Here is a 26,522-nt window from a genome sequence, read left to right as displayed (position 1 = left end):
CTTTAGTAACTGTTTTCCTGAAACTCATGAAAACTCTGGAGTAAGACAAATCTAGGTCCCCACTGCTATACCTCACTAGGTGTATCCTTGGCAGATTATTAATCTTTTTAGTTGCTGTTGTTCTAATTAGTTATACATAACAGCAGAATGCATTTCAGTTCATTGTACACAGACGGAGCACAGCTTTTCATCTCTCTCTCTGGTAGTATACGATGTAGAGTTGCACCATATGTACAGTCATACATGTACCTAGGGTAATAATGTTCGTCTCATTCCACCATCTTTCCTACCCCCATGTTGGTTATTAATTTTATTAACATTCCCCAAATGTAGATAATAGCTGCCTTTTGAAGTTGTGAAAAAGATTAAATGAAATAAAACCAGTGGAACATCTGATAACAGTCTTTCATATAGTAGTATAGTAGTATGGTACTATTATTATTTAAACTCTACAGCAAAAATCTCACTCATATTAGTATTGGTTTATTTATTTTATTCTGTTGATTTAAGGCCCTCAGCAATTAAATTGAGCTCATAACACCAGGTTTCATAACGATAGGCCATGCGGATTTGGGCTACATTTGTCTTCCGGATATCATTTCCACTAGGGCCTTCCTCAAGGTAATTGTTGCCCAGAAACTTTGCTTTCTCCTATAAAAGAAAAGGAAGCAGAATGTTGTCTCTTCCCTTTGCCACCACCTCTGTTATAAACAATAACAGAATCTCCCACAAAAATTTATTCCTTTATGTTGGCCACAGGCAAAAGAAAAAAAAAAAGTAAACCATTACAAGCACTCACTAGTGCTTCAATGTGTATAATCTACTAAGAAATTGTGAGCAATTTTGTTTCCCTTACCCAAGGTATGGCCAGAGAGATAGAATAATCTTTTCTAGTCCCTGTTTCTATCCACAACAAATGCATATGGTTTGTGGAGGGAAAAAATTTGGGGGGGGGATACAAGGGATTTAACCCAGGGTTGCTTTACCACTGAGCCACATTCTCAGCCCTTTTTATTTTTATTTATTTATTTATTTATTTTTGAGACAGTGTCTTGCTAAGTTGCTGAGGCTGGCCTCCTACCGTAGCCTCCCAAGTCACCACATCACCACTTCTGGCTTGGAAAATTTTTTCTACATGTGTTTCACTAATATTTCAACATTCGAGTTACCAGACCCTTTACTCAGAAGGGTAGCCAATCAAAGACAGTTCTACCTCATGAGAAATTCCACACTGCAGAACACTGTTTCTTGCTACTTCACACATATCACAAGTACTCAGCTTGAAGACTTGTGCAGCAATGGCATATTCTTCCATCAGGGGCTCCTGCAGTTTATTTGCATGAAGTAAAAGAAAATGAGAGAGAGAGAGAGAGAGAGAGAGAGAGAGAGAGAGAGAGAGAGAGAGAGAGAAGAATACATTAATAAAAGAAATAATATGCATCTTGCACAAAGAGAATAACAAAGCACCTTGATTGACTTTCAAGTTTTGGGTGGGAAATAACCATTGAGGAAAATGTTCTTGTATTGCTCAACATTCCACTTGTGTACCTTGGTGAAGTGGAATTGCATCGGGTCATCCGTAGATAGTGAGATCATTAGCCCTTTCTGGAGGAAATCTAAAAAAGGATTTTTTGCATACTCGAGAAATAGGCTGTTGTTACTTAGTGGTGACATAGCAATGGGAATCTGGGCTAAGAAAAACAAGTACTGTAACACAGGACTCTGAAAAAAAAAAGATAAAAAACAAGTTTAAGGAGAGTGAAAGAGGAATAGAAACTAGAAACTTTAAAATCTCTTGTTCTACGTGGAACTTCAGCTTCCAACAGAATCATCACCTGCTCTTTAAACTCTTAGTAAAGAAGGATTCTAGTGTTTCAATGTAAGTACTATCCAACATAAATATATTTTGGATTGTACATTTTCAGAAGCATTGAGTCAAACCAAGTTGTTTATTTGAACTTTAATTGCTTAAGTAAGATGGTCTTAGACAATTAAAGCTCAAAAGACTTCGCCCTGAAACCTACTTTTCCCCAGCCACACGGAAGTTCTGACTCTCACAAGAGACATTTTAAAGCATGCTACAACAAGAAATCTGGCAAAAAGTAACTCAAGGTAAGCCAAACCACCCCTGAATTATCCCTTTTCAGTGTTGTAAACCAGAAGTCAGGAGATCTGCATTAACTCATCTCTGATGGCAACTAGGTAGGTAATCATGTGAGTCCCTTTGCTTCTCTCTATAGAATAAATCACACTCAATAATCTCAAAAATCTTTTATGCTCTCTTGAATTTGATTCCAGTGCTGGAATCAAATACGGTAGGGAGAAAAAAGACACCTCTGTATCCATGATAAAAATTAATATTAAGAACAGTCTCCAACTTACCTTTTTTAAATTCAGGCCATGAGAGATATTGTCTGCTATCATGAATGCTGTCATGAGGTGGGTGATAGCTCCAGCTTCCCCACAGTGAGGACGGAACAGAAATGTATTCATGCCTCGTTCCCTATAGAAATAAAATTGCCAAAGGAGTTGTAGGTTCCAGGCAGACTGGTTTACAAGAAAATTCAGTAGAAATGCTCTGGAAGAGAGCATCCATCCAAAGGATTCAGCAAAACTGGCAATCCCAATTCAACTTCTTAATTCTTCCTAAGTACAAACTTTTTAAAAAAGAGGTAGCAAAGGATATGGAAGTCAGGAGGTAACTAATAGTTGAACTGAAACATCTTCAGTCTCAACAGGAGATGTACCAGCACCACCATCTCAACATTTCTGGTGTTTACACTTTAGGGGAAATGGTTCCAAAGAACTCCATTAGGGACTGGGACTATAACTCAGTGGTAGAGCACATACATGCTTAGCATGTGTAAGGTCCTGGGTTCAATCCCCAGCACCATACACAATCCATTATAATCCTCCTCTACTCCTTATCCAGAGACAACAGGAAAGGTAAAAATAAGGAGTTTTATAATAAATTACACAATGATAAACAAAAATTCCTAAACTTCTAATGAAAAGGAACTGTGAAAGTTAACTGAAGTCACCAAAAATGTCTAATTTTGTCCCTAAATAAATAAAGAAATGGAAGAACCAGTTAAAGAAAAGAAATTCTGATTTGGGTCAATGGGACACACTGGAGTTGGAATCTGTAGAGGACCTTGGAGGGCTGATGCATGAGGACAGAGCTGTGACAGGCCCTTTCTTCAGCAGTTTTATTTCCCTCCCTCCTCCCCTACCCCTTGCTCTTTCTTTCTTTTGAGGTGCTGGGGATCAAACCCAGGGCTACACTGCATGCAGGGCAAGCACTCTGCCACTGAACCACACCCCCAGCCCCAGTCCTGGCTCTCTGGTACTTACTTTCTCAGGCTGTTGAGCACCGTGATGTTTGCATACATGTAATAACAATAATAAGTGTAAGATGGATTCTTTTCCATTGTCCACTCCTGAGGTTTGGGACTCTTGAAGGAAAACATGTGACCACTGTGTTTGGACTCATCATCCACACTGTCGAAGCCAGTAATCTGTCAGGAAAAGTGAGCCATGCAATGGGTTCAGTCCAACTGCAGGGTCCCTGTCTTGAGATAAACTTTCAGTTCCAAAGACAAGGACCAAACGTAAAGAGATAAGCACCAAGAGTTATTCTTGGCCAGGCCGCGGGACTGGTTCATGAACAGCAGTATGAAGGCCTGAAAGGTCATGCTTACGTGCTTGAGGAAGACACTGAGGTCTGGGTGAGCCTGGGGGTTGATGGTGGCCTCAAACACCGGCAGGAAAATATTCTCCAGCATCTTTCCAAAGTGTGGGAGGAAATTCTTAGATCGGAACACATCACTGGAGGCAAGAATAAAGAGAAATTAGAAGGAAAGGAGAAGATTTTTTTAGAATTGATGGCCCCCTTATGAGAGAATCAGAGGATCAAATACCATGTACAGAAAAAAGAACTGGAATGTTCACCCCACATCCACTCCCATATATTTTTCTTGCTTACCCATAAAGAGGGGTTCAGTTTGGGATAGGCAGAGGAAGTATTTCTAAACTATGTGCCATCTCTTCTAGACCTTCTCTTCTACAAACCCCCTATGGTAAGAAAACTAAGCCTTCACACTTACATCCAGATAGAGAATGAGCAAAGTTTCAGTTATTTATACAAGTACATGGTATACAAGTTGGTGAGCATGAAACGGTGATCAAGAATATCTCTGATCTGGGCTGGGGTTGTGACTCAGTGGTAGAGCATTTGCCTATCATGTGTGAGGCACTGGGTTCGATCCTCAGCACCACATATAAATAAATGAATAAAATAAAGGTTCATCAACAACTACAAAATAAATTTTTTAAAAAGAATATCTCTGATCTGTGGTACTACACAATGTAATATTACTCAGCCACAAAGAAGAATAAAATTATGGCATTTGGAAGTAGACACTAGTATGCTAAGTGAAATAAGCCAATCCCCAAAAAACCAAAGGCCAAATGTTTTCTTTGATATGCTGATGCTGACTCACAATGGGGGGTAATGGATAGAACAAGAGGAAATAGGGGGAAGGGAGGAGAGATGGGAATGGGAAAGATAGTAGAATGAATTGGACATAAATTTCCTTCGTTCATGTATGAATACACAACCAGTGTAACTCCACATTACATGCAACCACAAGAATGGGAAGTTATACTCCGTGTATGTATGACATTCTACTGTCATATATAACTAAAAAGAACAAATTTTAAAAAAATTAAAAAGAATCTCTCTGATCCATGGTAACAACAGACAATAGCACTTTATATATGCCAGCCGCTGTTCTAAGAAGTGGCCAGAAATATCAGTTAATTCAATCTTCATAAAAATGTTAGGTGCCATTTTCACTCCTTTTGAGAGACAATGAAACAAAGGCACAGAGAAGTCATGTAACTTGCCCAAGTCACACAGCTAGTAAATGGTAGAACCAGCATTCAAGCACAGCCAGTCTGGAGCCAGAGTGCGTACTCCTCATCACCATACTCTACTGCCTTGCTACCTTAATGGTATTAGATGGAAAGTGCTACCCCTGTCAAAAATCTAATTTTTTTTGGCCTAAGAGACAGGATAAAACTCTTGCATTGCCACCGGGCACACAGAGCACCTGGGGAGTTGCCAGAGAACACATAAACAAGTAAGTTAGATAAAACATCAATGATACTGAACCTACTGAGAGAGAAACTATCCCTGAAGGCAGTGAGTGATGATGTGTGGCATGAAAGGGAGCCGACTTCCTCACTTCCTCCGCAGTACCAGTTTGGGACTCTTGAAGGAAAACATGTGATCGTGGAGAACTTGAGCACGTTCACATGTGGGTGGGACAATCAGCAGACCCTGGTCACAGTTCTGATACAAGACAGCTACATCCCAGTACAGATGAATGTGGGAAAGAATGAACTGGACACAGAGGAGACCAGGAGAAAGAAAGTATCCACTGAAATGTACACAGTTCTTCTTTTAGCTTGGTGCTTATTTAGATTCTGGTTCCAATATTGAACTTGAAATGCTCTTTCTAATTCCTGTATGTGGTCAACAGTGCTGTACCCAGAGTGGACAGAACCAAGCATGCAGGGCCCTGTACTGAGGTGCTGCTTCAACAAAGCTGATTTCTGTCTACATGGTCTGCATGTTGCTTGTTCAAGCAGGGCCGCTGAGGCAGGTCATGGGAACAGGCTATAGGCTTCCCATGGGCAGGTACATACTAGATCCTAGGGACCTGGATCATCCATGTCATGTTGGGGCAGTAGATGCGGTTGCTGACAAACCAGGAGGAGAGTTTGTTCCACTCTTCAGGGCTGCGGCCATAGATGGACAGGCGGGGCTCTGCATGCTGGTACTTGGCCTCCACCAGGTCTGCACCTACCTCCTGCAAAGCCAAAACAGGAATCCAAAGCCAGAGATTCCCACCAGCCCCTCAGGAGCCTAAGCCCATGGGATCTAGGGAGAGGAGATGGTTACTAAGAAGAATGGAGGGAATGTTAAAAACAAACAAACAAACAAACATAAAAGGAAAAATATTTTGGAAAATATTTCTCAGTGAAGATCTAATGGCTCTCAGAATTCAGGAGGAGAATTCAGTGAGGATAAAAGACTCGTAGAACCTGACGGAGACCTGAGAGAAAAAAGTCAGACTGAAGATTATGAGATATCTGAGGTGCCCGCAAAAGAAATGCAGCTCTTCATATTTCCTCTCCCTGCAAAACACACTGCTCCCAAATCCACGTGCTCCCTAAGACACAGGCATCGTGAGGATGAGTGTGGATTCCCACCCAGCTCTTCCTGAATTTGCACCCAGAGCCTGGAAAAGCCAGGTCCTTAATCCCCAAGCCACACCCTTAACTTTAATAGAGGTCTATTAAAATTATTAGAGTGGCTGCTTCAGAAGAAATACTTGCATTCTTTTGGGTAGGGCTCGACTCCAGAGATGAGGAACCACATCTTCCCTTCCTTCTGTCCTTCTTCCCTCCCTCCTTCCTCAAGAGCCATGCCAGTTTCCATAGATCCAGTTGGTTCATCCCCTACACCCCATTGCCCCCCAAAGATCCAGTTGGTTCATCCCCTACACCCCTTCCTTCCCCCAAAAAGATTCAGTTGGTTCTTCCTCACCTTGATAATAGTGGCAAAATATTCTCCGTTAATGTAATTATCTGTCTTCAGGTAGAGGTCCCTTAGCTCGCTGGCTCCCACAGGATTGTATTTGTCATTGAATTTATCAAAACGCTGGAATGTCTGGCGCCCCTGGATCAAGAAACAGGAGTAGAACCGTAAGATTATCAGCTGCCTGGACACAGAGTGCTAGGGAATAGCCAAGAGGAACAGGGAGCTGATAACAGGGGAAGGGGTTGGGCTCTGAGAATGAAATCTGGGACAAATGACAGACAGTGAGTGAACTTCAAAAGTGGCTTTCTATAAGGGTGGTAAATCAACATAATTGAGAGGACAGTGAGAAGCAGAGTCATAGGAGAAAGATACGTGGGGTTTTGAGATAGGTTCACCTACAGCATGAACATCCAGAGAATCAACAGTCAGGTCGTATGGGTGCATTTTTAATTTAGTAAAGAGTTCCTTCAGTGTCAGAGTCTTCTCATTGGTGCTGTAGACCACTCTGTCAGCATCAATGTGGTAAGATTTCTTAATAAAACGCAGCAGATGTTTCTGGTTCATGCAGGCAGCTGCATGGATGTGGGTGTCCACCTGTGTGCATATTCAGAGAAAGAAAAACCAGCCATCAGCTTTAGTTATACTATTACTCTGTTAGAGGCTATGGTGCCTGCAAATCCCACTGTGGCAGAAGAATGGAATAAAAATTGGTGGTAGGAACTGACAGCTGGTGGAGGTGACCCAGCAATAAAGAACCCATTTTCACCCTTTCTGTGCCTGTGTAAGGATGTATAAGATTTGACTAGATGCAGTCATAGTGCTTGCTTCTTGTTGAGAGCCACAGCCAAAGGGGCCCAGCAAACTTCCAGCTGCCAGCAAACTTCCAGCTGCCGGCTGATGATTGGCTCACAGTGGCCCCAGCAACATCTAGCTGATTGGCTCCTCTGCAGTGATGTTCATTGGGCTGTTTCCCTGCCCTTTCAGACCACGGAGCTGCTCATTGGGGGACTTCCTTGGCTCCGCCCACGCGACCCAGCCAATCGGCCTCAAGAGCAGGAGGATTGTGGGAGGTAGTGAGGCTTGTGTGGGTGAGAGGCTTGTGGAAGCCGGTGGTGGCAGTTGGGCTCTGAGGGTTTTTCCTGAGGAGCTGTTTTGTTTGGTGTTTGTAGTTCTAAAAATAAAGTTCGTTTCTTTTGACAAGTGGCTCCTGAATTGTGCCCAGCCAGACTGCAGCAGTTTCTCTTGTGCATGAGTACATCCAATATACTTCCACATTTGACCCACACAGAGTTCTTGGGGACCATTCTCCACCCCGGAAATACAGTTAGAAGTAATGTAGCTACCATAGCTTTCCTCCCCAAAGAAGATAGGGTTGAAATGATGAGGCTATGGCACAGTGATGATGTTTATGAGATAGATATTTTTATAAGTATGAATTTATAAGATGAAATGTTTGGGGTTTGTTTTATTTTGTTGGTATTGGGAATTGAACCCAGAGGTGATTTAACACTGAGATACATCCCCAACTCTTTTTATTTTTTTCTGTTTTGAGACAGGGTCTCAGTTCCTGAGGGTCTTGCTAGTTGCTGAGGCTGACTTAGAACTTGGCAATCCTCCTGCCTCGGTTTCCCAAGTCACTGGGATTACAGGATTATAAACTAGGCCACTGTACCAAGTTTATAAAATGATGTTTTGACAGTTTATTTATTTGTCCAAAATTAGACATAAAGCTGAGCTAAGATTTGGGCCTAAATTTTTGTTCAGATGTTTCCTATTCCTACTTTCTGCCAATCATTTAACTTGCCAGAACACATACTGGAAGTGTTTCTAATTGATTGATTTTCACAGTCATTAGCTCATTGGGTATTCACAATTTCACAGAAGCTGTTTTGAGCAGATATATTTCCCAATTTTACAAATGAGGACACTGGAACTCAAAAACTATTATTTAATTACTTCCCCCAAAGTTTTAACTCAGGAAGCAGAAGAAAAATAACTAGAAGGAAGATCTTGTAAATCCTAGAATTGTAATTCGTGAAGTTTTGTTTGTTTTTCTTATTTTTGTTTTTGATGATAAGTGCGGTGCTGAGGATCAAACCCAGGGTCCTGCCCATGTTAAGTAGAATGCTTCCCTCAAGTGTGTGAAGCCCTGAGTTTGACTCCCAGCACTAAACACACACACACACACACACACACACACACACACACATAATTTTTTATGCTAAGAGTTTGGTGTATCTTTCTCTGGAACAAATAGTAATTTAGACATAGTCTCTCTGCTTTCACTAAAAAGCCACAAAACCTGAGAAAATTTTGATTAATTAGAAAATAGTGTTCTTGCCCTTTTCAACAAATCATTGGATTAATGTTTTTGCCAGGAATTATCTGAGTATCTAAACTTTTTACCTTCCTGCAGTTATAAAAATCTCGGTGGGGGTTGTTTTTCAACTCCTTAAGCTCATCCATCTCATTGAGCATCTGATGGACTTGGAACTTGGAAGAGAGGAACTTCAGGCGACGGTGGGTATAGGTCTTACTGTGAAAAATAAAAATCACGTAATTCTAAAACAGTCCGAACATTAAAGGAAAAGAAAACAATCACAATTTCAAAATCATCAGAACCCTTATCAACCGAAGGAAACAAATATTAGAACAAATGTTTCAGGCTTTTGTACAGTTAATCTCACTGAAAAGTACTGAGCTCCAAGTGGGGTGTTTGGCACATGCCTGTAATCCTAGCTACTTGAGAGGCTGAGGCAGGAGGATCACAAGTTCAAGGCCATCCTGGAGAACTTCAGCAGTCCCTGACTCAAAATGAAGTTTTAAAAAGGGCTGGGGAGAGGATGTGGCTCAAGCGGTAGTGCGCTCGCCTGGCATGCCTGCGGCCCGGGTTCGATCCTCAGCACCACATACAAACAAAGATGTTGTGTCCGCCAAGAACTAGAAAATAAATATTTTTTAAAAATTCTCTCTCTCTCTCTCTCTCTCTCTCTCTCTCTCTCTCTCTCCCCCACTCTCTCCTTAAAAAAAAGAAAAAAAAAGGGCTGGGGATGTAGCTCAGTGGCAGAGTATTTGCGAAGCTTGTGTAAGACCCTGGGTTCAATTCCCAGTAATACCAAGAAAAAAAAAGCATTGAGCTCCACTTCTTCATCAAAGTTGGACATAATCACAAGGGAGGACTTGGGAAGGCATTTTAATATCAGTGGTGACAAGTGTTGTCCAAAGTTAATGGTCCCAGCTGAGCATAGGGCAGACACTTGTAATACCAGCCTCAGCAATTAAGTGAGACTCTGTCTCAAAGTAAAAATGTCTGGGGATGTAGTTCAGGGATAAACTCAGGGAATGTAAACCCTGGTTTGATCCCCAGTAACATGAAAAAAAAAAAAAAAGTTGAGAGCCCTGGCTTTGCAGTCAGCAGATTTGGGCTCAGATCCCTTTTTAGCCATCTGTCTGACTTTGGATAAGTTACTTAACTCTACAAAGTTTCAGTATATAAAACTATAAAAATGCCTCATAGAGCATTTGTGAAAAATCAAAGAAATAAGGTAACCAAAGGTTTAATACAGTATTTGAACAGAGTGAGCATTTGATAAAAATGTATTCTTATTATTAATAATAGTAGCACTGGTTGTTAGTCAGGTCTCACTAAAAAACTTACACAGGTCCTTGGGCAATTAAAGCAAGCAGAAAGTTCATATCATCTAAGAAGTCGGCCAGATTTGGGTAAGGATATGGCTTGGGTTCATCCTTGCTGGCTGCTGCCTCGTTAGGATAGATGTAAACCACACCGTCTTTCATTTTGAGGTGGTAGCCCAGGTTTGCTGGAAGGTCATCTGCTCGGAAGGGGTCTTCTCCCTTCTTCGGAGGAGGGGTAAAGACTTTTTCAATAAAACAGAGTAATATATCAGCACAAGGATGAATGGCCATGTAAAAGTAACCAAAATATGAAAAACTACAATATATCATTAGTTTGGCATCCCATACTTCATAAGTTATAATTATCCAACTGTATTTAATTTATCCAGTAAATAATTTTTTTTCACATTATGTGTTCAAAGATGATTAAGTTAATAGTATAAAATGACTATAATAATAATGTTTTATCTAGTATAAGAATAATTTTTGAATTATTTAGAAGTTTACATAAAGTAATTGATATACAACTTAAATAATTTTAATTTTTTACTGAAGTTTGTCATTATAGGCTTCCTGTTTAGAGCATTTTGTTGGGGGGGGAGGTACCAGGGATTGAACTCAGGGGCACTTCACCACTGAGCCACATCCCCAGGACTATTTTGTATTTTATTTAGAGACAGGGTCTCACTGAGTTGCTTAATGCTTTGCTTTTGCTGAGGCTGGCTTTGAACTTGTGATCCTCCTGCTTCAGCCTCCCGAGCTGCTGGGATTACCAGCATTTTATTATGTGCCACCGCACCTGGCCTGTTAAGAGCATTTTATTATCCTGTTAAATAATTTCAAAGAGCCGGACACAGTGATATATGCCTGTAGTCCCAACTGCTTAGGAGGCTGAAGCAGGAGGATTGCTTGAGCCCGGGAGTTCAAGACCAGTCTGGGCAATACAATGAGTGAGACTCCATCTCAAATAAATAAATAAATGATAAAATAAAAGAATTGCATAAAAGCAAAGGTAAAACCACAGTTAAGAAAGAGTTTGGATGGTTACCCTTGAACCCAGGGGTACTCTACCACTGAGCTACGACCAAGCCCTTTTTTGTTGTTGTTGTTTGGTACTGGTGATTGAACTCAGGGGCACTGGACCACTGAGCCACATCCCCAATCCTATTTTGTATTTTTTATTTAGAGACAGGGTCTTACTGAGTTGCCTAGCGCCTCACTAAGTTGCTGAGGCTGGCTTTGAAATTGTAAACCTCCTGCCTCAGCCTCCCAAGCCACTGGGATTACAGGCATGCCCCACCACGCCCGGCATTCCTAGCCCTTTAGAATTTTTATTTTGAGACAGGGTCTTGCTAAATTGCTGAAGCTGGCCTTTAACTTGTGATCCTCCTATTTCAGCCTCCTGAGTTCCTGGGATTCCAGACATGTGCTACCATGTCTGACTTAGATTGTATTTTTTATTCAATAATTTTTTTAGGAGCAGCTTTAGGTAAGCAGAAAAATTGAGTGGAAAGTAGTTTTCATATATCCCCTACCCTCATCCCACATGGCCAGCCTCCCCCACTATTGGCATCCTGCATCAGAGATAACAAGTGTTATAATTGACAGGCCTACATTGACTTGTCATTATGACTGAAAGTCCGTCCACAGTTTTCATTAGGATTTATTCTTGGTTTGGTACACCCCATGAATTTTGACAAATGTACAATGACATGTATCAATCTTTATAGTATCATACAGAATAGTTTCCTAAAGTGGTTTTAATATAAAGGGAGAAATAAAATCAATTTTTATTATAGGAATTATAATTTTAATTATGTTTACCACCTTTTAAAGCACATATAATTTCTGCTAAAGGAACTTAGAAAAGAGGAAGTGGGTAAATGTTGCCTTCTTTCCACTGCTGACAATTTCAGCCTAAGAAGGCCCGAGATACATTCCACACTGGCACAATTTTTAAGCACTCACTCCTTTATTTTCAACAAATATGGTCATTCATGCTTGTGTAATGCTGTGTCCAAGGAAGGCATCACAAAATCTCCTCTTTGCAAGTGACGCCTAAAGTAGTCGGAGTGACAAAAATAATAAAGCCTAGCATGATTAGCCAGGAATGGTGGCACTTGCCTGTAATCCCACTGATTTAGGAGGTTGAGGCAAATTTGAGGTCAGCTTCAGCAATTTAGCAAGACCCTGGTGACTTAGCAGGACCCGGTCTCAAAATAAAAAATAAAAGGGCCTGGGGATACAGCTCAGTGGTAAAGTACCAGGTTCAATGGGAGGAGGGGGAGGGGAGGGGGGAAGGGGAAGGGGGAGGGGAGGGGGAGGGGAGAGGAGGGGAAGGGGGAGGAAGGGAGGTGGGGGTCGGGTGGAGGAGGAAGAAGTTTGAATATTTCCTATTCAAAACTGGGAGATAAGGCTGGGATATTGGCGCAGTGGTAGAGTGCTCCCCTAGCACGGGCAGGGCCTGGGTTTGATCCTCAGCACCACATAGAAATAAGTAAATTACTAAAGGTATAAAAAAAAAGTTTAAAAAAAAAACTGGGAGATAAGAAACACCAAAGAAGGGAAACAATATGTGGCCATATTAACTAACAATTTTATAGTTTTTGTATTTAAGTATATTAGAGAAATTACACAGGCAAGATAACCATTCTAAAGGTCAGTATTGTAGAGGATGGGCAAACCAATATTATGAGTCACCAAAGTGGACAAATGTTTAACACGATTACAGAGATGAGCTCATAGAACTTGAGATCTTTGATAATATGACGATTTGAAAGGTCAAAAAAATCCAACATACTTGCCTCTCTAGAAATTTCATTTCTAGAGTATAATCCTAAAGACAGTTTCTCAAAGATCTTCATTGTAGCCTTGTTGGAAATAAGTTTTTAAAAATCAGAAATATAAATGTCTGAAAGTAGAAATTGGTTAAATCAAGTATGGTACAGGTAATAACACAATAGAAATCTAAAATTATCAAAGGCTGGCTATTAAAAAAATCTGTATTTAATTTATATAAAAGGTAGAAAGTTAAAACTGAGATACGCAAATAAAATGTTATAGAAAGTCAGAACACAGAGTTCACTTCTATCCAAAGGTCAGAGGCAGGTAAGAAATGAAGTATTTGGGCTGTGTCTTGAAAGATTGGGTTGGAGCTACACACTGGGACACAGGGTCAATTAGCTCTGGAGACAGGGAACAGCCCAGCTGTCCAGGAGCAAGAAAGTCTTGAGCTCCACGAAGATCAGGCAATACTTCCAACTATAACGAAGAGTGCACAGGGTAGAGTAGGACAATAAGTTTAGAGATAGGTTGAGCAGGCAAGTCCAAAAAGAAACAAATAAAATGAAGTTAGGAGGCCAGATGGCCACAGGCCTGGAGTGCCAGGCTCAAATTGAAGTTAACAGGAGCAGCTGAAGGTTTCTGTCAGGAAGAGGAAGTACTCTCATCTGTGTATAGCTCACCCCACGGGCAGTACTGGAATTGGACTCAGGGATGTTCTACCTCTAAGCCTCACCCCCAGTCCTTTTTATTTTTTATTTTGAGACAGAGTTTCAAAAGTGAGGATGAACTGAAAGAATGTGAGATTAAAATGTATCGGAGTAATTTGGAAGCTACCACAATAAACAAGGAGAAATATAGATCTAAATTAGGTAAGAAAGAACAGGTTTAAAGAGATGCTGTACAAACTGAATCAAGTGATTTTGGACATGTGGGGAGCAGGCAGAATGGAGCCAGAGAGGACTATGATATTTTTAGACTGGATTACTTGCAATCTAGGGGCATAGTTTAAATGTAATATTTAGTAGTTAAATCAAAGAATATATCCTTATTCATTTTATTTATTTATTTATTTATTTTTGGTCCATGGGATTGAACTCAGGGGTGCTTAACCACTGAGCCACATCCCCAGCCCTCTTTTATATTTTATTTAGAGTCTTGCTAAGTTGCTTGAGGCCTCTCTAAGTTGCTGAGATTGCTCCTGTCTCAGCCTCCCAAGCCACTGAGATTACAGGCATGCACCGTGCCCGGCTTCCTTTTTATTTTATAAGAAAATAAGTTACCTGGATAGAAGCTTTCATTAGCTACCCAAGCTTCACCATCAATGTTTCTCAAGTACTTGGAAGGGGTTTTCGGGAACCGCTGAAATGACTTCTGCATGTATTTCTCCCGTATACACAATGCCCGATATAGACCCTTACAAACCACTTCAAAATCTTCAACTGTTACCTGCCAAGAAAATGTCAGAGCATCAGAGTCCTGTAAAAATCTAAATGCTGGGTGGAGCTTATCTCTGGCACCTCCCAGCTCACCTGTGTATTCCAGGCCATGATGAGCCTCACCTTCCTTCCCCCTGTTTTTGAATAGATTTGGATTCTGGGTCCACTCCAGGAGCAGATCTGGGAGTTTTTCTAACTCATCTCCACCAAAACATACCAGTCCTGTGAGTCTTTCCCTTATAGTCTTATATTTGTTTTTTGTTTTTTTTGGGGGCCATGCTGGGAATCAAATCCAGGGCCTTGCCATGCTAGGCAAATGCTCTACCATGAGAATGTTCTAATTTCTTTCTCAACCCCAGACCCCCTGTTTTTTTTTGTGTGTGTGTGTACACATTTAGTTTTATTGTAACAAAGCAACTTGTACACTTTTAACGTTTAAAACTGAGCATCATCTTTCCTTTCCAGTGAAAACAAAAAAGAAAATTTAAAAATAAACAAACAAAATTACAATAGAGAATGTCAATTCCAAATAAAATCCTACAGGTTCTGCTGATTCTCCCATTGAGTGGCAGGGCTCAAGTCATCATTAGGAGAGAATTTTATTTTAAAAGTGTCATCTTAAACTGCAAGGATGTCCGTTAAACATCACAATTAAACCTGCCAAAGGAGAAGCCATGTTGTCAAAATGCCCACTTAACCCACCCAAACATCTCAAACCCACCCTTTGCTGACCTTCTATAACCCCATTTTTTAAGTTTTTTTTTCTTTTTTTAAACAAGAAAAAGTAGACAGATACATGTTGGTAAATGCTAACTGTCCATATTCACATAGAGACATAGTGTAATCTCTGAGCCCAATATACAGAGAAAGGAGGAAAAAAGCTAGAATTCTATGCACTACTACACAGGGGCCTAGCACCCTCCAGCTTCCAGCAGAGTGAAGGGAGCAGAAGGTTTTTCTTTTTTCCCACAGAGCACGGTGGTGTTGATTCCATACAGTTTTTTGTTTTTTGTTTTGAGACAGGAAGGGATAAAAATGAATTTAGAACAGAAGGGTGTAGAGATTTTTTTCCCATTGTACTCTGCTCAAGATATTTCCCCCCAAAATAAGTTGAGAAGCATGGTTTGAGAAAAGAGACCTCAAGAACAGGGTGACTGAGCACAAGGGGGTGGGGGGGAGGGGGGAAAAAAGACTGCAACTTGCTCCCAGGGACTGAATTGAAAGAAAGAAAGAAAGAAAGAAAGAAAGAAAGAAAGAAAGAAAGAACAAAAGAAAGAAAAAGGTTGGAATTCATCAGTGTTCAATTAGTCGTCTTCTCCTTCATCCTCCTCTCCTTCCTCTCCTTCATCATCATCTTCATCTTCTTCACCTTCATCCTCATCCCCTTCTTCATCAATATCTTCCAATCCTTCTTCTTCTTCATCATCATCATCATCCTCTTCTCCTTCCCCTTCTTCATCATCCATATCAGGAACCAAATAGTACTGCAATGGATTTGGCCAAATATCATCTTTGATGACCTCTCCTAACTCATCTGCACCTGCATCAGAATGGTCAGTAAACCAGGTAAAGAAGCTCTCTGGTTCTTCATGCTGCCTCTTCCTGCTGGCTTTATTCTGTGTTTGACTTGAATCCTTTCCAGATTTCCATTTGATTTCAGTGGACTTTGAAGATGGATCACCACTCTCATTCAGAAGAAATTCTTTGGAGAGAACTTTATTTTCGAAGTAAGGATTTTCATCAAAATAAAAATCTATTCTGTAACCTGATTTGATATCTTCAAATTCTGTCACTTCAACTCTTGTCAAATAATGCAGCGCCTCTTCATCTTCCTCCCCAAGCAGTGCGGACACTTGTGGGTGGTTGACAAATGTTGTTACCCAAAAATTTGGGATTTTGGCGATCAATTCTGACCTCTTCTGAAAAAATGGTTGGCAGAGTTTGTTATATTTCTGTTCTACTTTCAATATCTCCTCACTGGCTTATTCATTAAGTCTGTCTATTTCATTTTGTATTTCATCAATATGTTCAATTGCTTCTTGTTGTTCTTTTTCTCCCTTCGGCAAACCCAGAGAGGCCAATGAATTCGCCTTCTCAGGGGCGGCAGGCAGTTTGGGTTTTTTTGTTTGAGACTGGAGCGAAGATTGGCATTTGGGGGCCATTCTGTGAGGGAAGTCAAGGAGCAGACCCACAGGTCTCACAGCTCACCAGGGAGAAGTGCAGAGAGCCCCTGTTTTTTTTTTAACATTTTTTTTAAAGAGAGAGAGAGAGAGAGAGAGAGAGAGAGAGAGAGAATTTTTTTTTATTTATTTTATTTTTTTTTGTCTTTTTTTGTTTTTCTTTGAGAGAGAATTTTTAATATTTATTTTTTAGTTCTCGGCGGACACAACATCTTTGTTGGTATGTGGTGCTGAGGATCGAACCCGGGCCGCACGCATGCCAGGCGAGCGCGCTACCGCTTGAGCCACATCCCCAGCCCCAGACCCCCTGTTTTGGTTTTTGACTTTTGCTACATCACAATGCTTATCCAACAAATATGATTAAAAGAACTCAGTCTAACATGGTATATACTTATTTCCTTCCATGGTATATACTTTTTCCTTCAGATTGACTTCTGAAGACAATCTCTCAACTGAAAGACAATGCAATTCTTTTTTTTTTTTTTTTAAGAGAGAGGGAGAGAGCGAGAGAGAATTTTTTTAATATTTATTTTTTAGTTATCGGCGGACACAACATCTTTCTTTGTATGTGGTGCTGAGGATCGAACCTGGGCTGCACGCATGCCAGGCGAGCGCGCTACCGCCTGAGCCACATCCCCAGCCCAAGACAATGCAATTCTAATCGTGAGAATTTGAACCACTTGTTCAATCAGGGAAATATTTTGGGATAAATACAGTGTTTTAAGTCCCTCAGACCCTATCACTCAAGTATTGCCTTCTGCAACGACGGATGGATCAGAACATCATCCTGTAACAAGTTATTCCTGTAAATAGTTTGAAAGAGAACCTTACCTCTGGCTGAAACTAGAGAACTTCCAAAGTAAAGCTTTGTTAGAAACACTGGAAATTTCCTAACCTGGTCCATTTTCCTTCCCCACCCCTAACCCAAGGCTGGGCCAGCCCTGCGCAGGCAGTATAATTGGAAATCATTGAATGATCATAATTGGAGTCCAAAGACTTTTTCTCCTGGGACAAACAAAAGCTTGTTCCCTATGGTTTGAGATATAGGAATGGATCCTAATCAGTTCGAGTATTTTTAAAGATGTGCTGAAGAATCTGGCACAGTTGCTAGGTCTGGGGGTCTGCTCCCAGTGGTATACTTGTCCCATTGCCACCGAAGAGCCCACCAGACTGTCTGTCAGGTCCTCCGGGACTGAGCTGGTTCTTATTCACCTTTCTGTCCTCACTTACCACACAATGCCCAGCACTGAGAGGCTGCTGAATGACGACGAATTAAATTGAATCAATCAAAATAAATGGATAAATAAATAAATTGAATCAATTGCTTATCAGGAATTAAGGCCTCAGGTCTTTAACCCTGATTCCCCCTTTACCTCTCTGCATTCCAAGGATGAAGACTGGTGTGGGTACAGCCCACAGCCAGGGGGAGTTGTTCAGTGGCTTAGCTATATTCAGCCACCAAGTAGAGCATGTCCTACAAGACTGCAAGCCAAGTTTCAGGTGCCCTCTGACTTTCAAAGGAGGAGCAATTACTCCCTGATATCTGTGTGCCTTGTCCTTCCTTCCATCTTTCTTTTAATCTTCCCATCTTTCTTTTTATTTCTGCTTTCATTTCTGCTAAACTCATGGGTATCAAGTTTGTCTTGTAATTTGAGAACTCTGGAGTTCTCAAACTGTGTTTCACATGTACTTAACACTATTAAATGTTTCACTTAAGTTCTTTAGTGTCCCAAACCCTGCCATTTGCAGATCATCTTATGTTATACAAAATAAATAAATAAATAAAAATAAACAAGAACGGTTTGCATTTCATTGCTGTGTCACTTCTTAGTATCTTAGGACTTAGCCTGTCTGGATCAGTTACATGAGATGGGGGCTCAGGACTGGTCATTAAAGCTATATTTGGAGCACAGACCATGGCTAAATAACAGTTTTGCCAATATGACACTTATACTGCAAGTCTGTGCAGCAGAGATTTATTAATTGACCAACTGTTCTGGATAGGACAAACAGGTCAAGTTGTTATTAACATGCACTTACTATTCCTGTTCCAAGCGTAATCTACTGCGTAAGCATTTGACATGAAACTGGAGAATTTAGTTGGTCCAAAAAAAAAAAAAAAAAAAAAAAACCAGTCCCTTAGAATGTTCTAATTTCTTTCTCATCTTTTTTTTTCTGACCTCTCCTTCATTTGTCCCTTTCTCCTAATCTGTTTCCTTTGTTGGTTTATGCTTATGCTGCCTGCTCCATTCTGGGTTTCCCTTGGGTCCATCTTTCCCCTAGAGCTCCCTGTGCCTCCCTGAGGTTCCCTTTCCTGTTTTAGGGAGTCCTTGCTGCTCTTTGGTCCTGCTGTCAAAATCTGTCCAGTGTATTCTGGGGCACATGCACTGCCCATGTTCTCCACACAAGCAAAGGACACAGAGGAGAAACCATGTGGGATGATAAAAGTATTACAGGAATAGAAAACATATCACATTAGTAAGGAAGTGCTACCCCGAAGCAGAACAAAGGACAGATGAGAGGACACCTTCTTTAACAGGAAGTGGGAGAAGGTGAGAAACTAAGAGCCCAGCTGAGCGGCTTCCCAGTAGCTTTGTCTGAGTGGCAAGGACAACTCACCCCAGAGGCATAGTCACCCGTGATCTGCACTCTCTGAAAATCGGGCACGGTCTCGTAGGTTGGAGATGAAGAAATGCATTCGTCAATGTGGGACAGTTTGGTAGAAGATGTCTCACTTATTGGAATTGACAAATTAACGGTCTTCCGTCCTTGGAAACGTTTTTTCCTGGGTTCAAAAATTTAAAAATAAGAGGACTTAAAGTGAAGTCTTCATCAGGATTTTCATTGTAATAGATGAATGTTTCATTATGCTATTTCATTTTTGAGGACAAAAAATGAAAATTAGAAATTGGATTAGGTGTCAGAAATAGAATACAAGTATAGAGGGAGAAGATGTCACTGAAGACACCTGACGAGGGCTGCTTTTGGTGTTTCTGAGAACAGTGGCCCTTAGGGAACATGACACCATTCCTCCCAGGCAGTCTACTCCCAGCAGAAGAGGGAGTCTAAGTGCTGCGATGAGCACAGGCTAACAGTTACTAATTGCGTCACTTTGCTCATGTTTCTTAAATTCTGTGAGCTTCCATCTCCACTCTGAAAAAAAAGTGGTGCAGTAATAGCTACCTTAGAGAATTTCTGTGAGATTGATATACTATTTAAAAATTTTTTCTCGTAGTTGTATATGGACAAAATGCCTTTGTTTTATTTTTATGTGGTGCTAAGGATTGAACCCACTGCCTCACACATGCTAGGCAAATGCTCTGTCACTGAGCTACAGCCCTAGCCCCTCTGTGAGATGTATGTATATAAAATCCCTAGCACAGTACCTGGATCGATATTATTTCCTCAAATCAAATATTCTTTCCTCAAATCAACAAATACTTATTGAGTTTCTAATTTAACACAAACAAGCCTTGTGTGAGGTTCTTTGGGTGATGCCAGAAGAGGTGGTTTGTTGTTTTTTTTCCTAAAAGACGTAAGACCACAGGATAGGGCTGGTGGGATGAGGGAAGGGCTGAGCAGTGGGAATTCCAGCTAAGTGGTCAGTGTAGGTTTGAGGACTAAAGTGTGGCAGGTAGTCACAGTGAATCCTAGGGTAGTTCAAGTAAAAGAAAATAAGACTTTGTCAAGAGGGATCTCTGAAGATACTCGGGAGAGGCAATAAATATGCATTACGAACACAGGATGGGCAGGACAGAGGGCAGGAATGGAGAGCGGCATCCCTAAGGCCAAAAAGCTGTCAGACTGGCTGGAGGCAAGGCTCGGGTCAGGAAACACAACACTTAGGTTGGCTAGGGACACAGCTAGAAGATGTAGCCTCGTGAGTTCCAGTTTATGTGGCAACTGCATATAGGCCAAGTAAATTCAGGACAGCTGTTGGCCCACTTTGGTTTGGAACAACTGCATAGGTAGCTTGAGGCTTCGACTCAGGGAGATGTGGGTGAGGGTCTGGGGCTCACTGCTTTCTTCTTTCTCTGTCGTTGGTTCTCACCCTAAAATACAGTGAATGGGGTTAGGGGAGAGTTTCTAATTCTGGCAGAGTTCTTTCTCTGAGTTGAACCATCATTCAGACTGAACTGTATCTGCCCCATCAACTCCAATTCCTTGTGCTCAGGTACTAAGCAGTCCCCCCACGCCACTTACCTCCTGCTCTCTGTAGAGGTGGCCAGAGTCTCCATGTGGAATATGTGTGCTTGCATCTCGTGAAAAGAAATCGGACAAATCTCATCCACGTCAAAGGGAGAGATCTCATGACGGCCTCCCTCATCTTTGACTTCAGAGGCAAACACTTTTTCAGCAAAACTACGCATCGCGTCATCGATTTCTAAAAGAGGTTTATATATATATATATATATATATATATATATATGAGGGTTCAAGTCCCTTTTCTCAAAAAACCTGAGAGTTTCTGCTAGGTGCGAGGCACAAGACTGTACTGAGTGCATGGCTTCCCTGCTCCCCAACCTGGGTTGCTGAAACACAGCAGAGTTTGGGCCTCTCTCTCCATTAGTGCATCTCTCTGTGCGTGCAGCTCAGAAATCTGCTTTCAGATACATGGGTCAGATTCTCACAGCACATTTCTGGAGGGTCCTAAAGATGGGACTGTAGCTCCAACACTTAATGGAAAATTGCCTGTTGCTGTCAGGGCTAAATTGGATTTCATAGTAACCAAGTGGCAGTTGTTCCCATGAGGCAATCACTGGGAAATCTGTTAGTCCTAAGAAATAAATGGCATCTTCTTCGTTTTGGTGCTGGGCATTAAATTCAGGACCTCACTCATGCTAGGCAAGTGTTCTATCGTTTAGCTACATTCCCAGAAGGATTTTCACCTTCTTAAGACAGAGATTGTGTTTCTCTCACACATCAAATCTCATTTTTCCCCCAAATCCTAACAATTTGGTGACATGCTGCTATGTGGGAGAGGGGGGACCACCAAAATTTATTACCATATGTTCAGACTTCCCTTCCTTGTGGCCATGGCCTTCCATAATGAATGACCTTTGGAAAACCAATTTGCTTTTACATGCCTTACTTTTCCCTTTCTTAAAATCAGGGGAGAGGGTGGCTCTCAGCCTGGCAGTGGATGACTCTAAAACCTTTAGGATATAAGAGAACCAGTTTCGTCATTCAGGGTAGTGAGGATCATCAAGTATCTGCTTCACTGTTAAATTCCTCCATGTTCTCCAGATACCCAATTGTTTACATTTGACTTGTCATCACTTGTAATGCTTGTAAAAGCCTCTTGGTATTTCCAAAAAGAGCTGGTAAGGAGTCATGAGAATGGTAAAACATTAACTATTTGAGGCAATAGTAGAAGACAGAAACATTACTCATCCGATGGCAAGAGAAAGATCTCGAAGGCCACCAATGTCTACGCAGGCCTCCAAAAGGCAACATTTCCAATTCTGACTTAAGTAAATGTAATCAGTTCAAGACTCTGCTCTGCCCTTACCAACTCCTCTCCTTCCTCTGTTTCAGTTTCCTTATCTTTCAAGTGGGGACACTAATACCTACTGAACCTCCCTTGCACAGCTGTTGTGACACCAAGTAAGTTAATGAATGTGGAAATACTTTCAGGAAAATAAAGCACCTGATTACATTGAATGATGTAATTTGGTGACATTGGTCAAACACACATTCGGTATTTAGGGTTAGCTTTGGGCTATTAAGGAAATGGCAAATGATATGACTTTGTTTAGAATGAAGCCTTCTTTAGAAACGATGGTAACTCACTCATAGCTTCAGCACCACTGTCAGGTTAGCGAGTTTTAAAATCCTGATTTGTCACAGCAGAGTTAACAGAGAAGCTCACTCTGTTGGCTGCACTGCATGCATCCCTTTGCCTCACTAAACTCAAACACTTCCTGAAACTGAAAAGCATCTTTGGAAGCTATTAGTAGTTCTTTGGCAAGCATCATGATCCACGAAGAAACAAATGGTGCCCTAAGTAAGTATATCTGATGGCTAAGAATGCCTCACTGCCAGCTGATCCCCAGAAATAGCATCATTCTTTCCTAAGCATCACAAGTAGGCATGTGCACCTCACAGATGAGTGGCAAGCAGGAGTTAGAAGAGGCTTCATGCACCATGAAGGGCAAATGGAAACAGACCAGTCAGTTATGATGAGGAGGATGAGGATGATGATGCAACCAGCTTGTCATGCAAGGTCTGTGGTGATGCTGCTAACAACCTACGGAAGGATGGTATGGAACCAATGCCCGGAGACCAGATCCAATTTGCTGATGTCCGGCTCTTCCAGAACAAGTATTCATTATCTGAGACGGCACGTATCCATTTGTTTCATATCTTTTTTATAGCAGGGATTGAACCCAGGGGCACTTCACCACTGAACTACATTTCTAGCCCTTCTTCTTTTTTTTATTTTGAGACAGAATATCATTAAGTTGTTTAGGCCCTTACTAAATTGCTGAGGCTGGTCTTGAACCCACAATCCTCCTGCCTCAGCCTCCCAAGTCGTTGTGATTATAGGTGTGCACCACATACCCGACAGTTTCAGATCTTTAAATATTATTGTTTTTACTAAGATTATGGCTCCCTAAACCACTACAGGCAGTTGAAAAGTAGAAATTCTATTCTCGAGTAGTTTACATGATGACCCCAAATTATATGGTCGCTATTTCCTTCCACTGAATCAACTAGTTGTTTTGACGACTTCACATAACCACAGCTGAAATTTAATCCCTAACTCAAGAGCTCTCCCATCAAAAATACTTCTGGGAGTGGTGGCAGTTGTGGGAAGGAAAGAGTGAAACTGGTATTTCAAAAGATAAGCAGATAAGATTTAATGACAACTTGAATTCAGGAAGTAAAGGAGAAATAATCCCCTCAGGTTTGTATGGTAATTACTGACTTCTTTTTGAGCATGTTGTTAGAGATAATAAGATAATAGAACATCCAAGTAGCAATGTCTTTTTATTTTTTTTGGTACTGGCGCTTAACCACTGAATCACACCCTGAGCCCTTTTTATTTTTGATTTTGCTACAGAATCTCATTAAGTTGCTTAGGCCTTCACTAAATTGCTGAGTCTGGCCTTGACTTTGCAATCCTCCTGCCCCAGCCTCCCTAGTCTTTGGAATTTCAGGCTTGCATCACCACACCCAGACTGAGTGACAATGTCTTGACAGATACATCTGGATTAAGAACAGACAAGAGAATAGAAAAAAAAAAAAATAGTACAATGGTGAAGCAGAAAGAATACTGGATTAGGAATAAGAAAATTGACTGTGACAGCTGGGTGGCCTTGGGCAAACCAAAAGATCACTGGGAGCCTCAGTGTTCATCATCATAAAAGGAGAATGTTAATAACAATAATATCCACTTCAGAGAGTTGTTGTCAAGATTGAACAAGAAATACTTTAAAAGCTACACAGTACCATCCAGAAATTGGAGATCATTATTATTAACACAGAGTGCAAGACTCTTGAGAAAAGGAATGTCATGCTTGCTCTCCACCCACCAGATTCAGAAAAACATGCATATTTCTCAGCAGTGCCTTATTCATGTGTGGGAGATGAGGTAGCAGATCTTTCATCTGCCACATGTTATCTCACAGAGGAACCCAGAGGCAGACCTACTATCAGTCAGCAAAAGGACAAGAGTCATAGGAGATGGAGGGCAACATCCAATCTAGGTTACAATTTTATCTAAAGTGAGTTTGTATTTTAATTAATCACAAAAATTCACAAAAAAAATTTCTGCATTGGGGTTGACTCAATAGGTCCCTTTGGCTAATCTGTGTCTTTTATTTTCTTATTTATTTAATTTTTTAATTGGTTGTCTTTTATTTTAAAACATCAAATAAGTGCCCAGTGAAGTTTTCTTTGAAAAATATCAGAGTTTTTGTTTTGTTTTTGGGATCCAGAAAATCCAAGAGTTCATTTGCTACTTTTTTGGGATATCTGTGGTCATTATTTATCTTTATTGACTTTCGAGGGAATCATTTAATAAACACTGCTGGAAAATAACCATGTTTGTGAATTAAGAAATAGTATCACATTTTTAAATTGATACTCTGGCAAAATAGCAGGAGAAACAGTTCAAGATACTCACGTTTTCCTTCCGCTGTATGAAGTAAAATAAAACAAGATACATTATATGAACAACTGACAGAAATCATAATAGCTATTAACCAGTACTTTGGAAAACACTGGTTGGCACAGGAACAAGGTGGTAGGAGTTATTCCAGCTCAGTCTTTTAGCCTACTTGAAGTTTGCTGCCTTAGGAAATGCTGAGAAGACGGTTATCATATAGCTCTTCATTTCCTTTTCTTCTCTCTCTCTCTCTCTCTCTCTCTCTCTCTCTCTCTTTTGTGGTACTGGGGATGGAACCAAGGGACTTGCACATACTAGGCAAGTGCTCTGCCACTGAGCTCTTCCCCAACTCTTTTTATTTTTATTTTTAAAAAGGGTCTTGCTAAGTTTCTGAGGCACACCTGGAACTTGTGATCCTCCTGCCTCAGCCTCCTGAGTTGCTGGGATTACAGGTGTGCACCACCACACCTGGTTTCTAATATGTCTTTAAATACTTGTGTATAATCTTAAAAAGGCTTTTTGTTTGTTTGTTTGGTGGTGCTGTGGATTGAATCCAGGGTCTCATGCATTTAATGCTCCACCAAGGAGTCACATCTCCAGCCCAAAAAAGTACTTCTTGTAAAATGTGAATTAAAAAATATTCTCATATGATGCTGGTAGAAGGTAAACTAAAACAGTTCTTTTGGGAAACAATTTAGTAACACCTACCAAACAGTCATTTCTGAGAAGCAATCCAGTGAAAATTCTCATTTAACACAGAAAAAAACTTTAGGTACAATTATTGTCAGAGAACATTTATACTTACCCAAAATTATAAAGAATCTAAGAGATTAGCTAAGAAAATTAGAATATTATACAGCCATGTAAAAGGGTGTTAAGGAAGAGTTTGAAATACCACAGTAAAAATGGTTAAGTTATAACAGTACGCCAAAGCATTGTCCTGCCAAACAAAGGACTAGAAAAAATACATACATAATATAAAGACCACTGTGTTTTTAAAAAGGTTCTTTAATTTTGCATGGGAAATAGATTGAAAAGAAAAACACTAAAATGTTAAGAGCATATTTTGGGGGTAATGGGACTGTGGTGATATTTTTCTTGTTACTACTTTCTAATTTTTGTAAATGAGTGTTTATGACTTTCATTTATCCATATAATTTTATCTTTATTTCATATGAAACATGCATTGCTTTTATAATGAAATACTTATAACATTATTAGTTTTTAAATTATTCTGTGTATAAACTCGGAATGTGAACCATCAGAATACCCAGATTGGGTTAAAATTCACGTCATGCTCATGATTTTTAGCTAGAAATGTTGTGTAGGACCCTTCTCAGAACTGGACTGTACAGATTTTGTTTAGACTAGCAGAGTAGATATCAACTATCTCACAGTTTTCTAAGGGATCATCAAAGATGCCATTTTAGAAAATTACCCTCCTCCCCAAACTAAAAACAAACAAAGCTTGAAAACGTCTTGCCTCTTTCTAACATGTATTGTTAAAGCTATTGGGAATCTTAAATAAAGGATCATGAAAACTGATGTGATAGTTAAAGGAAGGGTTGCAAATGAATAAAAAAAAAAAAAAAAAAAAGAGTTCTCCGAACATTTTTGCACACCTACCTGGAAGTTTGAACAGAGGCATTGTTGCTGGGATCCTCGGTTCTAGGATAGCACAGTAGAAAGGAAGAGATGTGGGGATGGCTGGCTGACACTTTAAAACACCCTGACACACACACTTTATTATTTTGCTTTACCCC

The 26,522-nt window shown here is 40.5% G+C and overlaps 1 protein-coding gene and 1 pseudogene across 3 annotated transcripts in view; both read right to left on the bottom strand.

Annotated features, from left to right (window-relative positions):
* The window catches only part of LOC308656637 (protein SET-like), a 119,174-nt pseudogene extending 102,546 nt beyond the window's left edge, over positions 1-16,628 (bottom strand). The window contains exon 1 of the transcript XR_014024287.1: positions 15,734-16,628. The product of XR_014024287.1 is annotated as a protein SET-like (transcript). The remainder of the gene's footprint in view (positions 1-15,733) is intronic.
* Positions 477-26,522, bottom strand: AMPD1 (adenosine monophosphate deaminase 1). 2 transcript variants are annotated; one of them, XM_081307914.1, is made up of 16 exons: positions 26,386-26,422; positions 24,778-24,789; positions 20,850-21,030; positions 19,266-19,431; positions 14,311-14,476; positions 10,269-10,488; positions 9,017-9,146; positions 7,010-7,204; positions 6,617-6,748; positions 5,713-5,876; positions 3,702-3,828; positions 3,355-3,518; positions 2,383-2,503; positions 1,549-1,722; positions 1,214-1,324; positions 477-651 (listed from the first exon to the last, which is right to left on the bottom strand). In XM_081307914.1, the coding sequence occupies exons 1-16, from the start codon at positions 26,405-26,407 to the stop codon at positions 493-495; spliced, it is 2,244 nt and encodes a 747-aa protein (XP_081164040.1). In that variant the 5' UTR covers positions 26,408-26,422; the 3' UTR covers positions 477-492. The 2 variants fall into 2 exon arrangements, with proteins under 2 accessions (XP_081164040.1, XP_081164041.1); XM_081307915.1 differs by lacking the exon at positions 24,778-24,789 and having other exon boundaries at positions 26,386-26,522.

Source organism: Spermophilus citellus (assembly GCF_964194105.1).
Source record: "Spermophilus citellus genome assembly, chromosome: 9".
NCBI classification, from domain to species: Eukaryota; Metazoa; Chordata; class Mammalia; order Rodentia; family Sciuridae; genus Spermophilus; species Spermophilus citellus.
The sequence above is the reverse complement of the archived record's forward strand: the minus strand, read 5'-3'. Positions and strand labels throughout refer to the sequence as shown.